Genomic DNA, 26,956 nt, shown 5'->3' with positions numbered 1-26,956 from the left:
CCGTTGAGTTGATTCTGACTCACAGTGACCCTATAGGACAGAGCTGCCCCCTAGGGTTTCCAGGGAGTGGTTGGTGGATTTGAGCTGCCAACCTCTTGGTTAGCAGCCAAGAGCTTAGGCACCCCACCCCAGGGCTCCAGCATCTGTACGTGCTCTCAGATATTGTTTCTCGTGATCCTCTCTTCCTCCGCTGAACTAGCTGCCCCTCCTGGCGTCCTGTTTGTACCATGTTGTTGCTAGTTGCTGTGTAGTTGGCTTGGACTCATGGTGGCCTGGGGTAAAACAGGACAAGACGCTGCCCAGTCCTGCACCCTCTTCACGATCGTTGGTGTGCTCAACTACAGCCGCTGTGTTTTTTGAGTGCCTCCCAACCTAGGGGGCTCAACTTCTAGCTCTTTATCGGACGGTATTCTGTTGTGATCCATAGGGTTTTCACTGGCTGATTGTCGGAAGTAGATTGCCAGGCCTTTCTTCCTAGTTTGTTGTAGTCTGGAAGCTCTGCTGAAACCTGTCCACTGTGGGTGACCTTGCTGGTATTTGAAATATCAGTGGCATAGCTTCCAGTGTCATAGTAACACACAAGCCACCATAGTAAGACAAACTGACACGAGGATGGTGGGTTTATATCATAAATGCTACTAATCTCTTTTATCCGGGATAAAATTGTAGGGTGATTATCAAATCTCTGCTTCTCTTTGCCTCCGTATCTTGTTGTTGTTAGGTGCCGTCAAGTCAGTGTTGATTCATACTGACCCTGTGTACAACAGGATGAAACACTGCCTGGTCCTGCGCCATCCTCACAACCGTCGCTGTGCTCGAGCCCGTTTCTACTCAGGTCCTGCGCCATCCTCACAACCGTCGCTGTGCTCGAGCCCGTTTCTACTCAGGTCCTGCGCCATCCTCACAACCGTTGCTGTGCTCGAGCCCGTTTCTACTTACTGCTAAAGCCCATCTGTTCTTCCTCTTCCCAGAGTCCATTGTGAATTCACTCCTTCCGTCCTTGCTGGTTTTAACAGGCCTACCTCAGTTCAGACCTCTACGATTTATGCCCATTCCACTGAAGTCGCTGCCCAGCTGTCGCGTTGTGTCCCTCTGACCCTGTAATACGTTCCAGGTACTAGCAGAATGTGAAATAAATTGAAGCGTGGCTTTTACTTTGAGTGTAATGGCTCCCTGTTGCTTCCACGACAGAGATCAAACTCCTGGTATTTAATGCCTGTGATGGTTAAGGTTGTATGTCAACTTGGCTGGGCCATGATCCTCAGTGGTTTGGCAGTCATATAATGATGCAGTTTGGCAGTTATGTAATGATGCAGTTTGGCAGTTATATGATGTAGTTATCCTCTATGATGTGATCTTATGTGACCAGCCAATCAGTTGTAAGGTGAGTTTCCTTGGGGCTGTGGACTCATTCAGTATATATATGGACATTCTGGTGAAGCTCACTCACTTGCCCTCGATCTTGCACCTGGCTTATCATCATCTGACCTGCAGTTCTTGGAACTCGAGCCAGTGGACTGCTGTATTGCCTGCTGATCTTGGGATTCGTCAGCCTCCACAACCTGTGAGCCAGCAGCCTGCCGTCTGACCTGCCGATCTTGGGATTCGTCAGTCTCCACAACCTGTGGGCCAGCAGCCTGCCATCTGACCTGGCGATCTTGGATTTGTCGGTCTCCATAGCCTGTGAGCCAGCAGCCTGTCATCTGACCTGCTGATCGTGGATTTGTCAGTCTCCATAGCCTGTGGGCCAGCAGCCTGCTGTCTGACCTGCCGATCTTGGATTTGTCGGTCTCCATAGCCTGTGAGCCAGCAGCCTGCCGTCTGACCTGCCGATCTTGGATTTGTCGGTCTCCATAGCCTGTGAGCCAGCAGCCTGCCGTCTGACCTGCCGATCGTGGATTTGTCGGTCTCCATAGCCTGTGAGCCAGCAGCCTGCCGTCTGACCTGCCGATCGTGGATTTGTCAGTCTCCATAGCCTGTGGGCCAGCAGCCTGCTGTCTGGGCTGATTCGTCAGCCTCCATAACCTGTGAGCCAGCAGCCTGCCGTCTGACCTGCTGATCTTGGATTTGTCGGTCTCCATAGCCTGTGGGCCAGCAGCCTGACATCTGACCTGCTGATCTTGGGTTCGTCAGCGCTTGCAGCTACGTGAGGCAGGAGAAGCCTCCAGCCTGATACATGACCCAGGGACTTGGGACTTGCCAGCATCTACACCTGCGTGAGGCCATTTCCTTGAGATAAATCTTTCTCTCTCTTAGTATATATATGCTTCACTGGTTTTGCTTCTCCAGAGAACCTAGTCTAAGACAGTGCCCTTCATAACTTGACTTCTGCTTACTTGTTTATCCCCCAGCTTCATCCAGACTTGGGCTCGCTGATCCTGGACTCTTCATTATTACTTTGTGCCTCGTTCTGGTTAATAGTAACTATCATAACATGTAGTAAAATATAAAGTGCCATAATGACACATAGATGCTATAGTAACAACTATAATAACAATTGACACTAGTGAGTATGGAGTAGGAACATATCTTACACCCAGTTCCTGTGGTCTCAGAGCCACCAGGAGGCCCTCTCATCCCTGTCTACCCAGAGTTCCTAAGGCAGCACCTTCACACGGGATCGTAGGCTGAGTTGTCCGGAAAGTGCTGCTTCTCCCCTGCCGTCCTGACAGGGTGATTAATGGTGCTGCAAAGTGTCTACTTTGAAGGATTAATTATGTGGTCACCCCACCATATGTCCCGTAGAATGTGGGTCTGGATGTGTGAGCGGAGACAGCCCACACTTGTTGCTTCCTGGGTTTATGGGAGCCCTTACTTCTCGCCCGTCCCCTAGGCAGGCATAGGGCTTTGTGCTTGGAGCTCTGCACTCAGCACCTCCTCTGTGTGACTGTGTTCCCAGGAACTAGGGGAGCAGGGGTGCATAAGACAGGGTCCCTGTCCTCAGGGAGCTCGTGGTCAGGGTGCAGACGGACCTGGAAACAGACACAGCTGGTGCTCGTGTGCATGGAAGTCTGCGGGGAAGCAGGGCTCACAGAGAAGGCGTGGCCATGTCAGCGTCGGGTGGGGTGGTCTGGGTGCTGAGGCAGGAGCATGTTATCTGTTACCGTAGCAACAAAGGGAGGCAGGTGTTCTAGGCAAAAGTGCACCAGTGGCGGCAGTGGAAGGCTTTGGGCCGATGAAGCAAGTCTGACTCGGGCCGTGTGGGTTGTAGGCCAGCAGGTGGTGTTTATGGTCAGCCCTGGACTGTTCCTGGGCCTTTCTCCTGTGGCCATCTGAACCTGCCTTCTGTGCATTTACACATAAAATTGCCTGCGGGGGACCATGGCATTATGCTGCTTTGCTTTTGTAATCACAGTGCATACTTATCTACAATTAATTGAGCTCATCCCCTACAAGGCTGCCTGTAGCCTTTCTGTGCTCTACCCAGCTTCCTCTCTAGGCATGGCTGGACCTCCGAGTCACAGGTGATGGCCAGGGGTGTGTTCGCAGGCCCCGGAGCCCCAGGAAGGAGTCCAGAGTGCTGCAGGGACAGCTTCTCCCTGCGTTGTCCCCTGGAGTGTGTGGTCCTAGCTGATGGTGGGCTTGGAAGTTGTGAGCGAGGAGTTCAGTGTGTAGGAGAGGCAGCGAGTGGGAAGGGGCTATGATAACCCGGAGGTCAGAGTCCAACACCTGGGAATGGAAACGGGTTCCCTTAGGTTCATGTGTGTGGCTGTCTGTTAACATCTCAATATCTGCACACCAGGACGGCCGTATTTGCTGACACCAGTCCCCTTGTTGACTGCATCTTAAGAGATGGAGTAACATTGGAGCCTTGGAGCCCGGTGCCAACGACTGCTAAAGGGTGAGGGGTGGAGCTACCTTCTGTTTTTTTTTTTTTTAAATTAAAAAAATAAATAAATGTGTAATGCTGACATTATAGGAGGCCGAGGGTGTGACGTCAGTGGTTTCTATTGAACGCAAGCATGCTAACCTCAAGCTGCTAATTTGTTTGAAAGGCTTTAGATTTTTAACATGAAATGGAAGTAGCCTTTCCTTTAATTAAATGCCATTCAACCTTGGCTGTGGGATCAATGGTATTGAAGGAAAAAATAGTGTAATTAGACCTTGTGAAGTGACTAACAAATGACGGGCTCTTTTTGCGGTGGGAATGGGGGGTGGGGCACAGAAGGTACAGATGAGGTTGCTCTTTACTTTCCTTGCTGTAGACTTGGAAACGCCAGAGTTTTTCCTTAAACACACTGGGTACGTCTCGATTTCCCTTAGCGACAAATGAGTGTAACTCTGGTTTAATCAGTTTTTTTTTTTCTATTATTAGACATTTAGGTCATATTTTTTCCTAATAAATAAAGCTGCAGTGACTATCTGTGTGCATAAATATTTGTTTGCATTTCAGATTATTTCCTTGGGGACAGATGCCCAGCAAGGACATTGCTGGCTCAGAGGGGGTTAGTGTTTTAAGTGAAGCTCAGATGAATCTCAGATGCAAGCATGAGGTCTCTCTCTCTGGGGGATCTAGCCCTAGTTGCCCCGGTCGCATTTCTGGCTTGACGAGGGCTGGAGTGTCCCTGAGCTCCTGTGAGTGCCTGGGGCCTCCGTGGGTCATAGCGTCCGTCCCCTGAGCACTCTTGGTTTTGGTGCATGCCAGCCTACATGCCCTTCACCATTTAAAACAAGAACAAAAACAGACAACACACCCGCTAGCATCAAGCCCTGTGTGTTTAAATTCATGTAACTGAAGCTTGGAAGTCACAGGGAGGCCTGTCATTGCCTGTCCACCACCTTGCCTCCACAGGGGCCTCCATCCAAATCCAGGTCTCTTCTGCCCTTCTCAGAGCCGTTGAGCGCTCCTTGGCTGTAATCCAAGTCTGCATGTCAAGTCCACCATGATGCTCCCTATGATAAAGGACCTCCACTTCCCAGTCCACCTCCCTCAAAAGGCAGTGGGGTGATAAAAATCCTTTCAAAGATTCCTTACCCAGGACTCTTTTTTTTTATTTTTTAGCATCTTGATTGATATATAATCCACATACCGTACAATTCCCCGTCTAAAGTGTACAGTTCAATGGTTTTTAGTATGTTTGCAGAGTTGTGCAGTTATGACCAGGGTCAGCCTTAGAACATCTTCATCAGACCAGGAAGAATACCTGTCCCCATTCCCCCCTTCCCCCAGCTCCTGGCAACCAGTAACGCGCTTTCGGGCTCTGTGGATTTGCCTGTTACAGACATCTCCTGTCAGTAGAATCATACAATACATGGTCTTTTGTGTCTGGCTTCTTTCACTTAGCAAAATGTTTTCAAGCTTCATCATGTCATAGCGTGTATCAGTGCTGTATTCCTTTTTATGGCTGAGTAATATTCCATTTTATGGGTAGACCGTATTTTGTTTATCTGTTCCTCAGTTGATGGATATTTGGAGCGTTTCCACTTTTGGCTATTATGAGTAAGGCCGCTGTGAACGTTTGTGTACGAGTTTTTGTACGGACGTATGTTTTCAGGTCTCTTGGGTATAACCTGGGAGTGGAATTGCTAGGTCATATGGTAACTGTGCGGTTTGCATTTTGAGGAAGCAGTTCACTGTTTTAACCACAGCTGCACCTTTTTACATTTCCACCAGCAATCCACGAGAGTTCCAGTTTTCTCATGTTTTTGATCATAGCTTCCCTAGTGGGTATGAAGCAGGGTCTCATGTGGCTTTGGTTTGCATTTCCCTGATGGCTCATGATGTTGAGCATCTTGTCGTGTGCTTGTTGGCCATCTACATAGCTTCTTTGGAGAAATGTCTGTTCAGATCCTTTGCCCATTTGTAACTGGGTTATTTGTCTATTTATTATTGATATCCAAATTCTTGATACTTAATACAGCCTGATTTTCTAGGTGGTTGCCACGAGGAGCAGGCTGGAGTTAGGAGACAGCAGGGAAGCTGGCTTTGGGCCTGCTAGGCTCTGTTACGTGAGCAACTGTCCCAGACCCACCCCAGGTGTGCCGTGTGCCCCCTCGTCCAGCTGAGGTCCTGTGTATCTCAGGTATAACTGAGTGGGGCCTGAGTGCCGTGTTGTAAGTCTGTGGTGAAGGGCTCATGGGCAAGCGTATTAGGAATTTTTGCAGGAATGCCTAGAGGCCGAGGCAAAGAAATCTCCACCATGGAAGAGGCTTTGGGCAGAGAGGAAGTGCTGAGTGATTTCAGCAGAGGGATAAATCTGCAAGAGCTGCCTTGGTCAGGGAGGGTTCTTGGAAGAAGCAGCTTGGAACTTTCCAGATGGAGGGGCCGAGGGGAAGTAGGATACCTATCACATAATAGGGTAGATTTATTTTCCTGCTTCCTAAAATTTTTTATTTTTAACAAAGCTACGACTTCTATTTTGATAGGATTTGTTTCCCCACTGTGAATGAATAGGGTGTGTTCACTGAGTTCAATTATGTAAAAAAAGAAAGAATAGATTGTACTTGTGATACCTGTAGCTATATTAAAAACTAGCCAGATAAAACAAAACGAAACGAAAAGAAAAAAAGTCTGACATACCTGTGAGATTTTGAAAGTCAGAATTCTTTTCGATATAAATAAACAGAGTGCTGTATACCTTTCTGGTTCTGCCATGACCAGCTTTCTCTAAATAAAATACTTCCTGGAAATTTGTTCTGAAATTACGTGATGGAGGACCCTGTTTTGCCCGGCAGATTTCCTGAGCACCTGTGTATTAGGTGGGAGCAGAGATGGGTTTTTCTGCTCTTTTGTAAGTTGTATGAGCGGCAAGAGTGGGGTTCAGGTGCGCTGCACTGAGCAGGGAAGGTGTGGGAATGATTCCATTTGCCTGGGGGCAGCTTCGCTCATTCTGAGCAGCACTTTTAGTGAGGGGACATTTGAAGGCAGGTAATGAACTTCATTTTTAGGAATGTATTTTATCTCAGGCAAAGTGATTTCATAATTAGCTGTGACCCTGCTTTTAGCATGAAATGCACCTCCATCTCCTTGTTTCTTTTTAAACATTTGCCTTTCAGGTTTGTAAAATGTCACGGTACAGCCAGAGCCTGGGGTGCGGCAGACCCTGCTGTGTGTCCTCCTGCCAGTGGCTTGCAGCCTTTTGTAGTCTGTGAGCAGTCCTCATGACAGGAGACCCCAGGGGTCCCCTCTCCCCATCTTTTTTGAGCTCTCAGGATTGTGGGAGAGAGGGTCTGTCTTCTCTCATGCAGTTATTAAATCAATTTCTGATGCAGTGTCATGCTCAGACTTCTCCTGCTGAGGAGGCTAGTCAGGCAGTGGAGGCGGGTTCAGTGGGCTCACCTCCCTCCCAGTCTGGGTCTCCAGGCAGTTTCAGTGAGAGGGAGGGTGAGAGGGGGTTGCACCCCCTCAGGCCTCCCCAGAGTCCAGGCAAGGCCCAGGAACCTGCATTCAATCACCCCTCCCACCTCCTGGCAGGTGATTCCTGGGCCGCCATCTTGGTGTTGGTCTGATGTTTTAGAAGCTTCCCCCCCGCCCCCACCCCTCCTCTGGTGTGGCTCAGAGGGCAAGGAGACTCATCTCACTTTAAGGGTCAGAAGAGGACGTGCAGGAGGGTGCACTGCACAGACCCTGCATGGTCACCCTTTCCCATGTCTCCTGAGAGCAACTGTGGGGTAGGACATAGGAGCAGTGAGTTGGGGTCAGAGACCTGGGCTCTGTGCTCTCTGGCTGTGTGACTTTGGGCAGTTACTTGACTACCCTGAGCCTCACTGATAATGTTCATCTAGCTGAACTACTGTGCCTGGCCCACGCCAGGTGTTCAGTGGGTGCTGGCATTCTTTGCCTCTTGGTTCTGGATCTGAGCTGTGAGTGCCCTGAGTTCCCCATGCTCTCTGTCCACTGGAGTGTCTTGCCTGGAAAGTGGGTGCTCCATCAATCTTGGGTTCACTGTGTTAACAGTGGATGAGGGGGGTGTGGGTGGGATGTCGGTGGTGGGATTGGAGGCATGAATAGTTGTAAGTGGGGCATTCGTGGTGGAATTGGAGGCCTGAATAGTTGCAGGTGGAGTGTCAGTAGTGGGACTGGAGGCCTGAATAGTTGCAGGTGGGGTGTCAATAGTGGGATTGTGCAGTAAGGTGAGAGCTTGAGATTTTCTGTCAGTCAGCCTTCTGACCTCTGTTCTCCTGAGCCCATGAGTGCTCTGTGACTCAGCCCAGAGCCTGTGACCTTGTTTGAAAATGGCACCCAAGGCTTTTAATCCCCAGCGAAGCCCTTGCTCTCCTTCAGTGCCCTTCAGCTCTGGTAGCCAGCCAGCAAGAGGGGCACTTTCAGTGTTACTTGTTTGAAGACAGGAAAGGGGCCGTGTGTTGGGGGTGGTACTGGTGGTGGTGGTAGTTTAGGGAAGTAGAGGTGGGGTGGGGTGGTGGATCTGGCAGTGAAGGGCAGTGGCCCGAGTGCTGGTGGTGCTGCTGTGAGGCCAAACGTCCAGCTTTGTTCAATGGGGATCTTGGCTTTGTCTGCCCGGAAGGCAGGAGGATGACCGCTGCTGGTGCCTCCAGGCAGTGGCTCCCTTGTTCCTGGGTTTGTGTGTTTTTGAAATTCTGCCTGAAGAGAGAATGGTTCTAGACTTTGGGTTTCCAAGTCATTTTGCTGCATTTCTTCTCCTGCTCTGCTGTGTTTTGTGGCATGTCCCCTGGAGGCCACAGCCCCTCGGGGAGCAGGAGTGACTCTGTGTTCTGTGGCAGTGCAAGTGTGGATGTGCGGCTCCCTAAGAGGCCACAGCCCCTCAGGGAGTAGGAGTGACTCTCACTAGCTTTCCTCCATTAGAACCTGGAGGAAGGAGCCTGAGCCCTGCCTCAAGGAGCCCAGGTCCACAGAGCCGCAGGTGTGGGGTTAGAAGTGAGGCCCTCCAGAGCAGCAGGGAGCTGGAAGGGCTCAAGGGAGTGACATCTGTAAGACAAGTAGGGGTTTTCCAGGTGGAGAAAATGGGAAGGAGACATGGAGTGCAGATCAGTGCTGTATCTGAAAGGTCACTCCCGCCCCAGCATCATCAGTGATAACGTGGGTGATGCCTCCCGACTCCCAGCGGGCTGGGGGCCCTCGAACAAGTGGCCACCGCTTCCTGCGACCCAGTTCCTCCTGGGCTGGGCTCTGGTTGTCCCATGTAGCCTGATGTGTCAGGTATCTCAGCAGCTCGCATTTGCAGTATGTAACCTGCTCTGTGTTGGCACTTCACTGTGATAGTAGTGCCCTAATTGGGACTCAGTTAGTGCCCTGAATTGAGTTTTAAAAAATGTATTGAAAGCCAAAGGAATGATGTTACATAATTTTGTACAAAATAAAGCATCTCTGTATCCAGAAACCTCCTTCTGTGCCTGCCTGGGTCTCTCCAGCTTTCTCTTCCCCCGCTCCTTAGCTGGCTCCAGCTGCTTCCCACCTTGTGGCTTTGCTCAGATGTTCCCCCATCAAAAATGCCTGTTCCTCCTTTTGCTGCCTGCCTGCTGGACATCCCCTCACCTGTCAGGGTTCAGACGTGGCCTCCCCTGCGAGGCCTGTGCTGGCCCAGCATCCAGAATATACTGAACTCTCGTCTTGTTGCCTCTACCTGGCCAGGTAGCAGGCTGCCCTCCATGCCCTCCCCCTTCTCCCTGGGCTCAGCTGGTACCTGGCTCTGCACAGTGTCCCTTGAGCCATTTCAGCTACTTCCGAAGTCTTGGAATGCACATGGCTTCCTGTTTGCCAGAAGCTGCTGGGAGGAAAATTCCTTCGGATAAAGATAAAGCCAGAGAAGTTATTTTGGAAAACTTTATTATGTTAATTATAGCAATTAGGGGTCATCAAGCTTAGAATCCCATAACTGTTCCAAGAAGCTGCCAGGCAACTGAGCCTCTTCCCTCTCATCTCCTCGTCCTCCAGCCCCACAGCCAGCCAGGCCCCTGCAGTCTGGAGCTGCACTAGCACCACATCCCTTGTGTGATTTGGGCCCCAGGGTCCTGCAGAAACACCTTCAGAAGGATCACTTAACTCTGTCACGTGACCGAGGAAAAGCAGTTTCCTTCCTGGCTGTATCTGAGGGAGTAGGCCTTGTTCACATTTGCCAAAGTCCCAAGAGGAAAACAGTAAACCGACTTATTGGGCTTGCATGTAAACACGCTGGTACATAGCACCAGGGCTCGCTATCTACCTGAAAAGGACCACGGTAAGTGTTCATGAGTTTCCCGTATCTCCATGTTTCCCCTGAGAAGAAAAGCAGCCTGTCCTCAGGGTTAGTCATTCCCTTTTGGAAGCTGGAGGGTGGTGGGAGTTGGTGGGGTAGGTGTGACCTGCTGTTCCCCTTGTGGGCCCTCATGGTGTGCCCTGGGTGCTCCACAGGGGGCACTATGGGCAGCCCCAGCCTGGCTCACTCCTGCCTCCCTTCCAGCACAGGGCCAGGTCGATTCACCTTCATTGAATGTGGAGTGACTGACGGAATGAATGAATGATTGATGCACGTGGTCCTTGGGGTTCATCAGGCCTGGGTGCCAGTTTTGGTTCTGCCATTTGCCTGTCACTATGAGCCTCGTGGAGCCTTTGTGGCATAGAGGTTAAGAAGTTGGCTGCTAACCAAAAGGTTGGCAGTTTGAATCCACCAGCTGCTCCTTGGAAACCCTATGGGGCAGTTCTGCTATGTCCTGTAGCATTGCTATGAGTTGGAATTGATTTGATGGCAAGGGGTTTATGAGCCTTGCAAGGGGGCAGGGATGGTTCAGTGGTAGAATTCTCGCCTTCCATGCGGGACACCCAGGTTCGATTCCTGGCCATTGCGACCACCATCTGTCTGCCAGTGGAGGCTTGCCTGTTGCCGTGATGCTGAACAGGTTTTGACAGAGCCTCCAGACTAAGATGGACTAGGGAGGAAGGCCTGAAAATCTGCTTTCGGAACTCGGCCAGTGAAAACTTTACGGATCACAACAGTCTGATGTATCGTGACGGTGACGCAGAAATGGGCAGCATTCCGTTCTGTTACGTGTGGGGTTGCCACGAGTCAGGGCTGACTCAGCAGCAGCTAACAACAGCAACGTGAGCCTCGCGTATAGAAACGGTCCCCATACTGTTCTTGCGACTCACGGATCACTCAGCAACCTTTGAGACATTCGGCCCAAAGACTGATGTTTGTTCTCACCGAAACCCAAATCCAGTCATGGTACCTGACAGGTTGGCGGTTCAAATCCATCCGGAGGCACCTCAGAAGAAAGGCCTGGTGACCCACCTCCAGGTAGTAAGGCATTGAAAACCCTGCGGAGCACAGCTCTGCTCTGACCCACGTGGGCAGCTGTGACTCAGAGCCGACTCCGTGGCAGCTGGCAGTGGGAACCCTGACTCGGCTTCAGGACGCCTCTCACGAGGCCCCTCTCTGGGCGTCTTTCCTGATGTCTCTCTTACTGAGAAAAGAGACCACGTTCACCCTGGTGTCCCCCGTACACCTTTCTCTCATAGAACCTGGTGACCCTCGATCACACCTGTTGGACTTCTCTGTCCTGCTTGGTGCTGAGCCCTTTGAGGATAGGAACTGGGTCTCATCCAGCTTTGTGCCCTCCGAGGCCAGCTCAGTGCCTTGCCCATGGTCAGCATCCAGCAGTGGTCAATGAAACAAGCCTGTAAGGATGCGCTCGGAGGAGGCGAAGAGTTTACGCAGAGGAGGTGCCCAATTAATGCTGGTCACGTGGAGCCGATGTGTAAGTCTCTCCTGGACGGTGTTCTTTAACAAGAAGTACGTTTATCTGCAGACCCTGCTTGTGCAGGTGGTGTCAGCTGTAGTTTGGATGCACAGATAAGCCTAGGTGCTAACGATGTGCGTGCACTTCTTTTTTTCCTGGGTTTCTTTCAGATTTTATTGCTACAAAAGTTAAATCAGAATTAAAACCAGTTACAAAGAGATGAGTATTAGGAAAAAAAATTGCTTAAATTATGGGTTGGTTTTTCTGTTATTCCTGCTTTTTCAGGAAAAAAGATGCCTGTAATTATGAGCTCTGTGCGTACATTGTTCCATGACAGGCTTCTGATTCAGTCTCAGATGTGGTATTTTACATCCAGTTAGACGGTATGAGTCCCAGTTGCCTCATGGTTTGGGTTCACAGAGTGTGCTGAATGACTGCAGCTGTACGCGTCAGCGAGGCAGGCTGTTGCATTTGTGTGGCGTGTCACAGTTGACAAATGCATTCACACCTATCGTCGTTTTGTTCCTTGTGGAAATTCTGTGAGGTAAGCGAGGCAGGTGTTTTTATTTGTCCAGTGCTGCAGCGGCAGAAACAAAGCCCTGCACAGATGAAGTGGGCTCTCCAAAACCAGACACTTGTTGGCCAAGCGGGAACTTGAAGCCAGGCCTGTTGAGCCCACAGCCAGCGTTTGCTCCTCTACCCTGTGTTCCCTCTTGGTGTTCTTTGGTCCTAGAGTGTCCCCTGTGGAAGTTTCCCATGTGGGAGTTCTATTGAGTAGGAAAGCCTCCACAGGGCATATTAGCATGAAACTGTGATACTGATGTTGTTTCCATGAAAACATTTCAAGAAGTTATTTTTTCAGAGAGCAAATCCACTGTTGTAGAAGAAAGAAATGTTGTTTATTTCTCATTCATTCTCTGATTATGCTTTTCTTATACCTGAGTTTTCTCACTTAGAGCACAGGCGATTGTACATTCTGACTCTTAAGAAATACAGGGACAGAAAGCTGAAAGGAAAGCCAAAAACATGCATTAAATGTAATGACTCAGGCAGCTGAAAGTAAAAAGATAGAAAAAGATAGACCATGCGAATTCTATTCATAAGAAAACGATTTGCTTGTAATAAAAATGCAGACTTCAAGAGAAAGAGTTTTATTAAAGACAAAGAGGAATGTTTCATAAGGATAGAAGGATCAATTTATTAAGTAGGTGTATCATTCCTAAATGCGTGTGCACCTAGTAACGCAACTTCAAATACGTGAAGCAATCACGGACAGAAGTAAAGGGAGAAACTGACAAGTTCGCAGTCGTAGGCTGACGTTTTAACGCTCCTTTCAGCGATCGATAGAGCAGCTAAATTTAAATAATCCGTAAAGATATGGAAGATTCTAGTAACAGTAGCAACCACCTGGATCCAATTGACTTATAAACTACCACATTTACCAACTGAAGAATACATATCCTTTTCAAGGCACGTTCCCCAAGATAAACCATATGCTGGGCCATGAAACAAGTCTTAGTAAATATCAAAGGATTGAAATAATACCAAGTTCATCTGACCAAATGCTTTAAATTAGAAACCGGTAAGAGTAAGATGCCCAGAAATTTCTCAGATATTTAGAAATTTATCAGCAGACATCAAAATAGCCTATGGATCAAAGAAATCACAAGAAAAATTCGATAGAAAATAATTTGAGCTGAATGATAATGACAGAACATATCCAAATCTGTGTGATGGTACCAAAACAATGCTTGGAGAAAAATTTGTACCTTTACATACCTGTATTTGAAAAGAAGAAAGGTTTCAAATCAGTGATTTAAGCTTCTACCTTAAGACACGAACCAAAACCAAGTAATAGAAGGGAAATAACATAAATAAGGGTGGAAATCAATAAAATAACATAATAAGGGTTGAAATCAATAAAATGAAAAATGAACAGACAAGAACAAAAATCAACAAAATCTCAAATTAGTTCTTTGGAAAGATCAATTAAAAAGCATCTAGTTAGATTGATCAACAGGGGAAGAAAAAAAAGAGAGAAGACAGAAATTAATCAAATCGGAAATGAAAGAGGCATCATTAGAGATCCTACAGACAGTAAGGGAAGAAGCCCCGGTGGTACGACAGTGAAGTGCTTGGCTGCTAATGAGAAGGTTGGCAGTTGGAACCCACCCAGTTGCTCTGCGGGGGAAGGACCTGGTGATCTACTTCACAGCCTAACAACCTTATGGGGCAGCTCCACTGTGTCACGTAGAGTCCCTATGAGTCAAAATTGACTTGATGGCAAACAGGAAGTACTGAGTTAGATGTCCAAAGATACATCGCTTCCTGTGAGAAAGAGAGCAGAAGTGAGATAGAAATTTGGTTGGCATAGGAATAAAAAATATATAGTTAAAAAGATAATAAAGAGATATATAATAAGGTGACATTATATATAACTTAATGCCGATAAATTTGAAAACATGTGGAATGGACTTTTTTTTTTTTAAATAATTTTTATTTTGCTTTAAGTGAAAGTTTACAAATCAAGTCAGTCTGCCACATATAAGCTTATATACACCTTACTACATACTCCCATTTACTCTCCCCCTAAAGAGTCAGCCCGCTCCCTCCTTCCGGTCTCTCCTTTCGTGACGGTTTTGTCAGTTTCTAACACTCTCTACCCTCCTATCTCCCCTCCAGACAGGAGATGCCACCACAGTCTCAAGTGTCCACCTGATACAAGTAGCTCACTCCTCATCAGCATCTTTCTCCAACCCATTGTCCAGTCCCTTTCATGTCTGATGAGTTGTCTTCGGGAATGGTTCCTGTCCTGGGCCAACAGAAGGTTTGGGGACCATGACCGCCAGGATTCCTCTAGTCTCAGTCAGACCATTAAGTCTGGTCTGTTTATGAGAATTTGGGGTCTGCATGGACATATTTTTTGAGAGATACAACTTAACAAACTTGGCACAAGAAGAAACAGAAAACCTTAAAATTACAGACACAAGTCTGAAAATATAGACTCATACCTCAGAATATATAAAAAAGCTCTACAAATCAATAAAACTACAAACAAAGTTAAAAAAAAAGATAGGTAAAAGTTTTCAATATATACTTCACGAAAGGTAGAGAAATGGCTTTTTTCTCTTCAGACAGTTCACTGCTGTGTGACGTGAGGCACTGTGTCAGGACAGGCAGGAAGTAGAGTCATGGAACCTGACCCAAAGAAGCTTATAAACCACTCTGGAGGTGAAGTCAATGCTCATGACACATCCCTGAAGGCTGTTGTTTGGTGGGGTCAGTTCCATGTGCTGTTGTAGCTCAGAGGAGAGGGAAGTGAGTGGGAACCAGAGATGTCAGGAAGGCTTCTTAGATCTGGGAGGACTTGAGTGGGCCTGGAAGGACGGATGGAATTCGAAGAGTTGGAGATGAAGCCGCAGGAACTTTGTGGCTTCATCGAGACACAGTGGGGTATACAATGAAGAGTAAGTCTTCCATGACCCTTGACTCCATTCTCTGAACCACCCCCCCAGAGTCTAGCTGTGCTTTCAGATATAATTGATACATATGTAGTTTTTTAAAATTGTTCTCTGCTTACTTAATAATTTAGATAAATATATTTCATATCCACAGAAATATGTGTTTTTTTTTTTTTGTGGCAATATTGTATGCCATCATACGGTTATAAAAATGTTTTTAATTATCTTCCTATTAGTGGACATTTTAGTTATTTCTAATTTTTATTAACATGGCAGTACTCAAATGAACGTTCTTGTACATAATCCTTGCATACTTTTAGAAATGTTGTTATAGAATAGGTTGCTGAAAGTGAAATTGTTGCCTCAAGGTTGTGTACTTTTAAAATTTGACCAACAAAAATATTATGCCGGTACACACTCCTACCAAATTGTAAGAGTGGCAATTTCCCTAAAGGCTTACCAATATTGGATATATCATTCATTTCAAATTTTACCCAACCGATTTGTGACACATTTCCTGTTTTAATGTGTCGTTCTTTGGTCATGATTGAGGATGAGCATCTTTTCCTAGCCATTTGTATTTCCTCTTCTGTGAATTTTTCGTTTTTTTGTAGGTTGTTTGCCCTTTTTTGCTCTTTATATATTAGTGATATGAGCCTTTTTATATTATGTGTTCCATGTGTTTTTCAAGTGTATAATCTGTGTTTTTAACATTTTGGTTTCTTTTACTGTATGGTCATTTCAAACTTTTATATAGTCAATTTATTGATATTTTTATCTATAATTCTAAGATTTGTATCTTGCTTAGGAAGTCCCTTCCCCCACCTGAAGATAGTCAAATATTCTCCTGTATTTTTTTCCAGTGTTTTTTTTATCTTTACACACACAATTTAGATCCTTAGATCCTTTAATTCATCTGGAAATTAATTTTTATATGGTGAGATACATGGCCTAAATTCCTTTTAAAAAATAGCATATTGTACGAAAGTCATTGATCGACTAGCCCAGTGATTTGAAATGCTGTTTTTATCGTAATTAAATTCTCATATGTATGTAGGTTTGATGTTGAACCACTTACTCCGTTTCACTGACCTCTTTGCCTCTGTCTTGCTCTCAGTACCCCATTGTCTTAATTACAGAAGCTCTGTTATGTATTTTCTTATCTGTTAATGCAAGAGCCTTCTCATTATTCTTTTTGAAAATTTTATTGGCTGTCTTTATGCGTTTCCTCTTCCAGGTGAACTTAGGACCAACTTAGTTTCAAAACACATACAGTATATCCCACTGGATATTGATTGGCTTTGCATTGAACTTAGAGAATTTTTTTTTTAAGTGATAGTTGACAGCATTGTAATTTTCAATCTTAGATCCAGGAATATATTGTGTTTATCTTCTTGCTTTTATCTCTTAAACATCTCTCTGGTCATTGCTCTTCTTCCTATTGCATTGTCCCCCTTAGGTACCACCACCTCTTCACTGGACTACGTGAGTATCCCAGGACGTGATCTCCTTGTACCTACTTCTGGCCCCTCCAGTTCTTCCTTCACACTGTCCACCCTAGGCACCATCATCTCTTCACTGGGCTACCAGAGTATCCCAGGACGTTCTGTCTTTTTTTTTTTTTTTTTACCTACTTCCGGCTCCTCCAGTCCTGCCTTCACGCTGTCCACCCTAGGCACCATCCCCTCTTTACTGGGCTACGTGAGTATCCCAGGACGTGATCTCCTTGTACCTACTTCTGGCCCTTCTAGTCCTTCCTTCATGCTTTCAACCCTAGGCACTGTCCCCTCTTTACTGGGCTACGTGAGTATCCCAGGACGTGATCTCCTTGTACCTACTTCTAGCCCTTCCAGTCCTTCCTTCACACTGTCAACCCTAGGCACCATCACCTCTTCACTGGGCTACCTGAGTATCCCAGGACATTATCTCTTTGTACCTACTTGTGGCTCCTCCAGTCCTGCCTTCACGCTGTCCACCCTAGGCACCATCCCCTCTTTACTGGGCTACGTGAATATCCCAGGACGTGATCTCCTTGTACCTACTTCTAGCCCTTCCAGTCCTTCCTTCACACTGTCCACCCTAGGCACCATCACCTCTTCACTGGGCTACCTGAGTATCCCAGGACGTTCTGTCTTTGTACCTACTTCTGGCCCTTCCAGTCCTTCCTTCACGCTGTCCACCCTAGGCACCATCCCCTCTTTACTGGGCTACGTGAGTATCCCAGGACGTGATCTCCTTGTACCTACTTCTGGCCCTTCTAGTCCTTCCTTCACGCTGTCCACCCTAGGCACCATCCCCTCTTTACTGGGCTACGTGAGTATCCCAGGACGTGATCTCCTTGTACCTACTTCTTGGCCCCTCCAGTCCTTCCTTCACACAGTCTTGCCAGAACCCTTCCATGGCTTCCCTGGTTCTTAGATGAAGTGCAGAGTTCTTAACGTGGCCTACAAGACCCTGCTGGTGGTCCTGTCCCTCTGGCCTGAACTGGCATCCTGTTCCTCTCTGCTCTCAGCACTTCAGCCAGGTGCTTGTCAATGGCTGTGTTACAGCCTCTCCAGGGGGTGTTTGGAAATGTATAGTGATGGTCTTATCACAATGCCAGGAGACATTATTGCATGGGGGGGCATGTATGGGAAATGTGTTCCCATACGTGGTGTGGGCCCGCACTGTGAAGAGTTGTTCTGCCCCAAATGGCATTTGGACCCTCTGAGAGATGTTGCACTAGCCACATGGCAGCTTCTCTTGGTTTCTTAAACCGTGTCACACTTCCTCTCTTAATGGGGCTTTACATGAGCTGTTCCCTGGCCTTGGAAAACTCCCCTTCCCGCCGCCTTCTTCACTCAGTTTCTCCTCATCCTTAGATCTGATCTCAGTGGTCGTTGCCTCAAGGACTCCTTCCCTGACCTCCTAACTAGGTGAAATCCCTGTTGTCCGTTTCACAGCATCCCTTACCTCTTCATCCCAGCACTTCGTCCAGTTGTAATTTTCCATTTACTGGGTCCTTGGACTAGGTGGTGAGCCCTGGTGGCACAGTGGTAAAGCACTTGGCTGCTAACTGAAAGGTTGGTGGTTCAAACCCGCTAGCCGCCCTACAGAAGAAAGATGTGGCAGTCTGCTTCCACAAAGATTTACAGCCTTGGAAACCCCATGGGACAGCTCTACCCTGACCTATAGGGTCGCTATGAGTTGGAACCAACTTGATGGCAGTGGGTTTGGGTTTTTTATTTTTTTTGGATTTTGGACTAGGTGGTGGGTTATCTAAGCACAAGGACAAGTTATTGTTTATTCTTGTACTTCCCCACCCCTAGCCTAGTAGTGAGCCCTGGTGGCGCAGTGGTTAAGCGCTTGGCTGCTAACCCGAAGGTCGGCAGTTTGATCTTGATTCACCTCTTGGAAACCCTATGGGGCAGTTCTGTTCTGTCCTGTAGGGTCGCTATGAGTTGGAATTGACTCATTGGCAGTGGGTATGGGTAGCCTAGTAGTGCCTGGCCCCAATGAAGCACTCATTAAATACTTGTTAAAGGAATGACAATGAGGTTGGTGTTTTCTTCTGTTTATGTCTTTAAGTAAAACCACATGGTTACTTCATGTAGTATGGTACGTTTCTTGCTAAGCTTAGGCGTATAACACTTTCTATTTGTTTTTTTTTTTGCTGGTAGAGAGAAGCTGTTGATTTCTGGGTGTTTTTCTTATGTCTGGCTGTCTTGCCTAACTCAGAGGTGTGTTTTCTGTTTGGCTCATGGTTCTGCCTGCGTGTCCCTGTGGCTTCACCCTCAGGCTGGAAGAAAGAGAGGGCTGCCTCCAAAAGGTTGCCCAAGAGCAAAGGATGTTTTTTCAGAAGCCCCCAGCCTGTTTGCTCTCCATTCTCAGCGGCTGACAGAGGACCACAGGCCCACTGTTGAGGCAGTCACTGATGGGGACTTGGCTTGCTTGCCACCAGCCACCAGGCTCCCCAGTGGAGCGGGTGGGGCGGGCTTCACTTGGGGCTATGTGGTCACTTTGCACAACTGGGATGCTCTTGAAGTGGGGAAATGGGCCCTGGGTGACAGCCTGCGCCTGCCTTCTTGACCTCTGTCAGGATGGCCACGTGGTTTTCCCGTCAGTCTAATTCAGCACATCAGTGTTGTTGTTAGTTCTGTTGAGTTGACTTCTATTCATGGCGGCCCCATGCACATCAGAACGAAACTCTGCCTGGTTCTGGACCATTGTTACAGTCGTGGTATGCTCGAGTCCATCGTTGCCACTGTGTGTTTTGATTGCCTTCCAATCTAGGGGCCCCATCTTCCAGCAGTCTGTGGGGCAGTATTCTATTGTGATCCATTTCATTGGCTGATTTTTGCAAGTAGATCAGCAGGCCTTTCTTACTAGTCTGTCTTTGTCTGGAAGCGCTACTGAAACCTGTCCACTGTGGGTGACCCTGCTGCTGGTTCAGATACCAGCGGCTTAGCTTCCAGCGTCCCGGCAACGTGCAGCCACCACAGTTCAGCACACGGACAGAAGGCGGTGGAGCGTACGGATAAGGTGAAAGCCTTCCTAATGTCAAACCATCCTTTTGTTCCTCAACGACATCCTACTTGGGCATATTTTCTTTGAATATCCTGTTGTGTTTTCATATGGTAAGATTTTATTGTGGACCCTTTTGCCTGTATTCATAATCGAAATTTATCTGTGTTACAAGAAGCCTTTTTTAGTTACGGACGCTAACATGTTTAAAGACCTTGGTGTTTGAAGTTCACCACTTGGTCACACACTCAGTTCTGTGTGACCTTGGCCAAATCACTTCACCTCTCTGGGACCCTTTCTCAGTCACACGATGGGGATCATAACCCTGATTAGCACACACTGTTTTGAAGATCTAGTAAGATATATGAAAGCTCTTTTTAAACACCAGAGCTTAAACCGAGTTAACGCTTTGTCTCATACAGTATATCCGAGACTCCGTTTTTGTGAGTCTCTTCCAATGAGGAGACAGGTCCAGAGAACAGCTGAGATTTCTGTCAGCTGTCTTCATGACCTGCAGCCAGAAAGCCAGAGCCTGGCAGTGGCGGGGGCGCTGGGAACAGGATTCGTAAACAGTCCACGATTGGTGTTCAGATATTGGGTTCCTGCTTTTCCTGATGTCCTTGGGGGCCTGGGGACAGCCTGACGGGTTCTGAGGTTGCCGCAGAATGCAGGCTGTTGCCGGTAGCGTTGCCCGATTATTCCGTCCTTACTTTACTGAGACTTCAGTAATTGGAAAAAGATGAGATGTCAAGACTTTGTGTTTTGTTGATTATATTACCCAAGTCTTCTCTTTAATCATTTATTTTGTTCCTGGTATTAATCATTAGCCCCTAGCGGTAGGGAGAAGAATCTAATGGTAGATTCCTAACTTAGAGGAAAGAAATAATTGCTTCAGTTTCAGTGAGATTGGGTGAGTGCTGATAAACCTGCCAGCTGAAATGAGTTCTCTAGCCTTCAGTGCGTATAAGAAGACACAGAGGGTCAGACAGAATCCAGAGTCCCTTAGGGTCACTATGAGTCAGAGTGGACTCGGCAGCAGTGGCTTTTTTTTTTTTTTTAGCCTTACCCCGAGGTCCCCTGCTGTGTGCTTTCTGGCCCAGACTCTGGCTGCCCCTGGCCGTCCCCTCTCCTCTGATGACTGCCCACCAGTACGTGTTTGTAAAAGGACTTCATTGTCCTTGGTATGTATAAACCAATTGCTGTTGAGTCGATTCTGACTCAGAGCGACCGTGTAAGACAGAGTAGAACTGTCCCATAGGGTTTCCGAGGCTGTAATCTTCATGGAAGCAGACTGCCACATCTTTCTTCCATGGAGCGGCTGGTGGGTTCGAACCACTGACCTTTCTGTTAGCAGCCAAGTGCTTAACCACTGTGCCACCAGGGCTCCTTTGGTATGTACAGTATGGCCAAGTGTTTAATTAATGCTCTCTCTATAAAGGTGAGCTGATCTCTGTAAAATAATTCCTTTGAAAAACCCATACTGGAAAAATCAGCACATCTAGGTCTTCTTAAACGTTAATTGGCGAGAGCGAGATAGGATGAAAGAAAGAAAGTCCTTAGGTGGTGAAGCTGGGGATTAGGTGTGCAGGAGAGAGAGAGAGAGAAAGGAAGAAAGAGAGAGAAGCTGGGAGAGAAGGAGGGACCTTGGGAGGGCTGGGAGGAAGCTGGTGTCCTCTGGGCACCCACTGCTGGAGGGAGGGAGGTGATGGGGCCTTAACCTGCCCCCGGCTGGCTCTAGGGACACTTGGGGTGCATTTGACAAGCATGTTCTAAGATTTAAATGTGAACAGGTAATATCTTAGTTACCCAGCGCTGCCATAATAAAAATCCCACAAGTGGGTGGCTTTAAAGGACGGAGCTTTATTTTCTCCCAGTTCTGGAGGCTAAAAGCCCCAGTCAGGGTTTCGGGGGTGTTGATTCCCTCTGTGGGCCTCTCCTAGCTCCTGGCGTTTGCCGGTGATCCTCGGTGTCCTTTGCTTGTAGATGGATCCTCACCTGGCGTCCATCTTCCCCTGTGTGTGTGATGTCGCTGTCTATTTTGTCCTTTTTATAAGGCACCACTCAGAAGTGAGTAGGTTTAGGACCCACCCTACTCTGTACGACCTAATCAACAGATAAGAAAGCCCCGTATTTCCAAACAGGATCCTATTTACAGGTACAGGAGTTAGGGCTTCCCCATTTCTTTTTGGGGGCCCCAATTCAATCCACAACAGGTGACGTTTTAGCTTTACAAATTGAATACAGTGGTAAGTAACTTAACTTTGCTTGTATATTGAGAGCAGCCAGCATCTGAAGTGTTCTCAGCTCCTTCATGCTCCCTGCCCTCTAATCACACTGGGGGATGTTTACTCACCCTTGGTAACCCCTGCTTTTCCTTGTCCCTTTTTGTATCAACAGAGGAATTACGGAAGTTGAGCTGGTCCGGGATCCCTAAGCCTGTCCGTCCAATCACATGGAAGCTTCTCTCTGTAAGTGTCTCTGACGCCTGCTCCCTGGTGTGGTCTTTCTTGGGTTGGGACGAGCCACCATCACCCAGCTTGAAGAACGACCCATTAGTCACAGTCCACACATGTACGTACATTGTCATTGCTGCACAGTGATAAGGGCCTTTGCTCTGGCTACCATGATGTTCTTCAGCCTTTGCTTAATTTCAAGCTTGGTTTGACAAGGCTGGCAGAAAATGAGGATAAGTAATAATTTATGACAGCTGTATTCCTTTTTGCCACCCTGGTGGCATAATGGTTAAGTGTTGGCCTACTAACCAAAAGGTTGGCAGTTCGAATCCACCAGGTGCTTCTTGGAAACCCTATGGGGCAGTTCTGCTCTGCATTACAGGATTGCTATGAGTTGGAATTGACTCGACAGCAGCAGGTATTCTTTTTCTCTGATTTTATTCTTTTTTAAATCTTTATTTTCAAACCTGTAGCATAGAAAGTTTCCAACATAGAAAATTATTTCAACCATGAGGAATCAATGACTGGGAAATATGTTTGACCAAGGTAGTTTTTTTTCCCCCCTCTCTTTAACATTAGAGAATCCCTGGTGTCACAGTGGTTAAGAGCTGGGCTGCTAACCAAAAGGCCAGTAGTTCAAATCCACCTGTCACTCCTTGGAAACCCCATGGGGCAGTTCTACTTTCTCCTCTAGGGTCGTTATGAGTCAGAATCGAGTCAACAGCAGTGGGTTTGGTTCTTAACATTAGAAGTAATGATGTTAGAAAATACAATTTTGTTTGTGTTTCTGTGATAGAGGGTGGAGCCTGGGCGTCCTCAGCCCTGGCACTAATATTGCCAGTCTTTCTTGGGGAGGGAGAGTAGGGGCTGGCGTCCATCAGCACGTCTTCTTGTACTTAACCCGACTTACCATGGGAAGTACGTGGTGGCAGTGTGGCCCTACGGAAATTTTCAGAGTAGTTTACGGCAGCTTTCTTCTCTTTTCCTTTTTTTTTTTTTAAATATTATTTTTAGAATTAAGTCAATAGGGAACTCTAAGTGTTTACTCTAAATTGAGCCTGACTTTCAGTATTTAAAAGACTCTTTCTTGCTAATGAGTCTTAATAAATTTGCAGCGTAGTACCTTGTAATCCTGAACGCAGATGTAGCTCTGAACGGTGGATATTTATTGATTAAATACTCGCTTGCGATGAAGATGAGACCTGCTGCAGCTGCTTTGTGTTTTCTTACTTTGAGCATCAGTATCCAGTTTTTTAGGTGTCGTCTAAGATAAGTCCTGTGCCTTTCAGATTAAATTGTCAGAAGTTTTGATTAAAAAACCTGTGAAACCCTGTATCACAATTTTCTATTTATTAACAATGTATTGTTTCTGGGCAGAAAGCCTTATGTTAATTGCTTTGTGCTGTTCCTTTCCCTTCAACTCCTGGTCTTCTCATCCGTGGTGTAGACACCCTAGTGCACTGGTTAACTAGGGACTCGGTGGAAGGGACCCCAAGGGGCGGGTGCCAGTGGGCTCCATTTTGCTGGCCGTGAGTGGGAGCCTTTGGAGGAGGGTGGGGCCTTTAACCAGGTCAGCTGGATGCAGGGAGAGAGTGCCAAGGCATTCTCAGACACAGTGGTTCATTTAACCAACATCGTGTCCGTGGGCCCTTTACCCAAGGTGGTGGCGTTGTTCATCGCTATTGAGTTGATTCCGACTTGTGGTGACCCACTCCGTGCAGAGTACAACTGTGCTTCATAGGGATTTCAAGGCTGTGACCTTTCTGGAGCAGATCGCCAGGCCTGTTTTCTGAGGCACCTCTGGGCGGGTTTGAACTCCAGACCTTTCGGTTAGTAGTCCAGCGCTTAACCATCTGTGCCACCCAGGGACTCCTTGCTCGGGATACAGAATGAATATGATGTTGGCCCACCATTAGGATGCCCACATGTGGACTGGGATGCAGATGTGGAGAGGTGCAGTGACTGCATGGTCTGGTGACTGCACAGCTGTGAGGGGTTTGTAGGGGGTATGGACATGGCCATGAACACGGAAGAGCCAGAGTTCTCTGCCTGGGCGATTGCGGGCAGCGGCAGTTCCAGTGGTGAAGGCAAGCTTCACAGAGAGGAGACTCTTCACCTGGATCCTGTGGTGTGAGTGGAACTTGAAAGGCAGCAGGAGTTGGGGAAGCAGGGGGAGAAGGGACAGAGGTGAATGTGACAGTTCTTGGTCCTCCCTGAGCTTGTGGAGTAAGAAGTACCTGGCACAGTCAGTGTGCAAAGTCTGAGCTTCCAGAAGTAGGCTGCTAAGAAGGGGAGGTTGCTTCAAGGGACTGAGGGGCTGCGGGTGCCAGGCCAGGGTTCTCAATGAGGTGGATGGTTATGTTGAGTCTTGAAAGGTGTTTCCGGGTTCGGGGGAGCGGGGGGCATTGTAGAGCCCAGGCTCACATTGTGGGTGTGGACAAGCTTGAGCAAAGGCCCAGGGGAGCTGGTTGGTTTAGGGCCTGGCAGATTGATCCCCTGGATGAGGGAGTGGATAGGGAGCCAGGGGAGGTTGGGGACCAGGACAAGGAGAGTGGGTAGGACTTGTGTCCAGGCACATTGCTTGGGCTTCATCCCCAGGGGTTCTAAGTGGGAAGTGATTAGGCTGCATATCTGGAAGTGGAAAGCCAGGAGTGCCTCTTACCTGGTCATTGGTTTGCTTGTCCATTCATTCGCCAGACACTGTTGAGCACTGTCTGCGTTTCAGGCGTTGTGTTTGGTGCTGGTAAGTAACAAGGAGGGAAAACATCAAGCCCCTGTGCCTCATGAGGCCTGTAGAAGAGGGAGCGGACGGTGTCAGCCTTCAATGTCCCCATTGGGCCCCCCCGGGTTCTCACCACCAGGAAAGGCAGCCAGCAGTGATGGTTCATCCCAGTCCACTTACTCCTTTCAAGGTTCAAGATATTAAGAATTGAATTGCAAATCTGAGAAGAATTTATCATTTGTCCAATTTAAAAAGACAAATAGCCAAAGATGTGCTTCAATATGAATCTGTTTCAAGGCCTGACAAGCTAATGATTTTTTTCCCAATACGTTTGTGATTTGTCATTACCATTATCCTGATGGTTTGTTGAAGGGCAGGATTCTTAACTGATGAATAGAAAATACTATTTTAATGAAGAAAGATGAGACGCATGGTCCTGGCTGTTTATGAAGAACTAACACATACTCTAGTCTGTTGTTGTTAGGTGCTGTTGAGTTGGTTCCGACTCATAGCGACGCTATGAACAACAGAACGAAACACTGCCCAGTTATGTGCCATCCTCATGGTCCTTGCTGTGTTTGAGCCCATTGTTGGAGCCACTGTGTCAGTCCATCTTGCTGAGGGTCTTCCTCTTTTTCGCTGACCTCTGCTTTACCAAGCATGATGTCCTCCATGTGCTGGTCCCTCCTGACAACATGTCCAAAGTTCATGGGACGAAGTCTCACCTTCCTGGCTTCCAAGGAGCACCCTGACTGTACTTCTTCCAAGACAGATTTGTTCGTTTTTCTGGCAGTCCATGGTATATTCAGTATTCTTTGTCAACACTGTAATTCAAAGGCATCAATTCTTCTTTGGTCTTCCTCATTCATCATCCAGTTTTTGCATGCATATGATGCGATTGAAAACACCATGGCTTGGATCAGGTGCACCTTAGTCCTCAAGGTGACATCTTTACTGTTCAACACTTTAAAGAGATCTTTTGCAGTAGATTTGCCCAACACAATGTGTCTTTTGATTTCTTGACTGCTGCTTCCATGGGTGTTGATTGTGGATCCAAGTAAAATGAAATCATTAACAACTTCAGTCTTTTCTCCATTTACCATGATGTGGCTCATTGGTCCAGTTGTGAGAATTTTCGTTTTCTTTATGTTGAGGTGAAATCCATACTGAAGGCTGTGGTCTTTGATCTTCAGCAGGATGTGCTTCAAGTCCTCTTCACTTTCAGCAGAGAACATTGTGTCACCTGCGTAACGTAGGTTGTTAATGAGTCTTCCTCCAATTCTGATGCCCCATTCTTCTTCATATAGTGCATCTTTTCAGATTATTTGCTCAGCATACAGATTGAATAGGTCTGGTGAAAGGATACAACCCTGACTCACACCTTTCCTGACTTTAAACCACTCTGTATCCCCTTGTTCTGTTGGAACGACTGCCTCTTGGCCTTTGTACAGATTCCGCGTGAGCACAATTAAGTATCTGGAAGTCCCATTCTTTGTAATGTTACCCATAATTTGATTCACACAGCCGAATGGCTTTGCATAATTAATAAAACTCTAGAACATATCATTAAGCCACAACTAATGTTATTTACAATCAGTTAAGAAATCAAACGACACATTGCATTGGGCAAATCTGCTGCAAAAGACCTCTTTAAAGTGTTAAAAAAAAGATGTCACCTATGGACTGTGGTGCACCTGATGCAAGCCATGGTATTTTCATGCGCCTCATACGCAATTCAACAACAGATCCAAACACTGTACCTAACCCACTGGGTAGCACCTAACAACAACAATACTGTTTCAAATTTTAATTCCATGCATTGAGGTGTAGTAACTTTTTAAAAATCACAGCTGTAGAAAAATCATATTTTTGGTTCTTTTTTTAAATAAGTTTTTCAGACATACTGAACAAAAACTAATTAAACATTTAACATTTATGCTAGTGAGCATAATGGCTAAAAATGATAATCGAAACTCCGGTCTCATCTTTTTTTCTTTCAGTATATTGAGGTAGGTTTGCATATGAATGCAGTGGGAGGAACTGCTTGAGTTTTATGTCACCAGGACAATCTAGATACAAGCATATGCACGCATTGTTTTACATTTATGATTAGTGTTTTTATAGCATGCTAATACAGCAATTAAGTTTTCTGTAGTTCTGTCATTTAAAATTCATTGCATACT

General features: G+C 47.0%; 1 protein-coding gene across 18 annotated transcripts in view; it reads left to right on the top strand.

The window, feature by feature from the left end:
* Nucleotides 1-26,956, top strand: part of TBC1D22A (TBC1 domain family member 22A) — a 465,294-nt gene that overhangs the window by 119,481 nt on the left and 318,857 nt on the right. For all 18 annotated transcript variants that reach the window (XM_064283337.1, XM_064283338.1, XM_064283335.1 and 15 more), the window contains one exon: nucleotides 21,996-22,066. In XM_064283337.1, the coding sequence (XP_064139407.1) occupies nucleotides 21,996-22,066 (71 nt within the window). The remainder of the gene's footprint in view (nucleotides 1-21,995; nucleotides 22,067-26,956) is intronic.

This window comes from Loxodonta africana, chromosome 4, assembly GCF_030014295.1.
Source record: "Loxodonta africana isolate mLoxAfr1 chromosome 4, mLoxAfr1.hap2, whole genome shotgun sequence".
Lineage (NCBI taxonomy): Eukaryota > Metazoa > Chordata > Mammalia > Proboscidea > Elephantidae > Loxodonta > Loxodonta africana.
The sequence above is the reverse complement of the archived record's forward strand: the minus strand, read 5'-3'. Positions and strand labels throughout refer to the sequence as shown.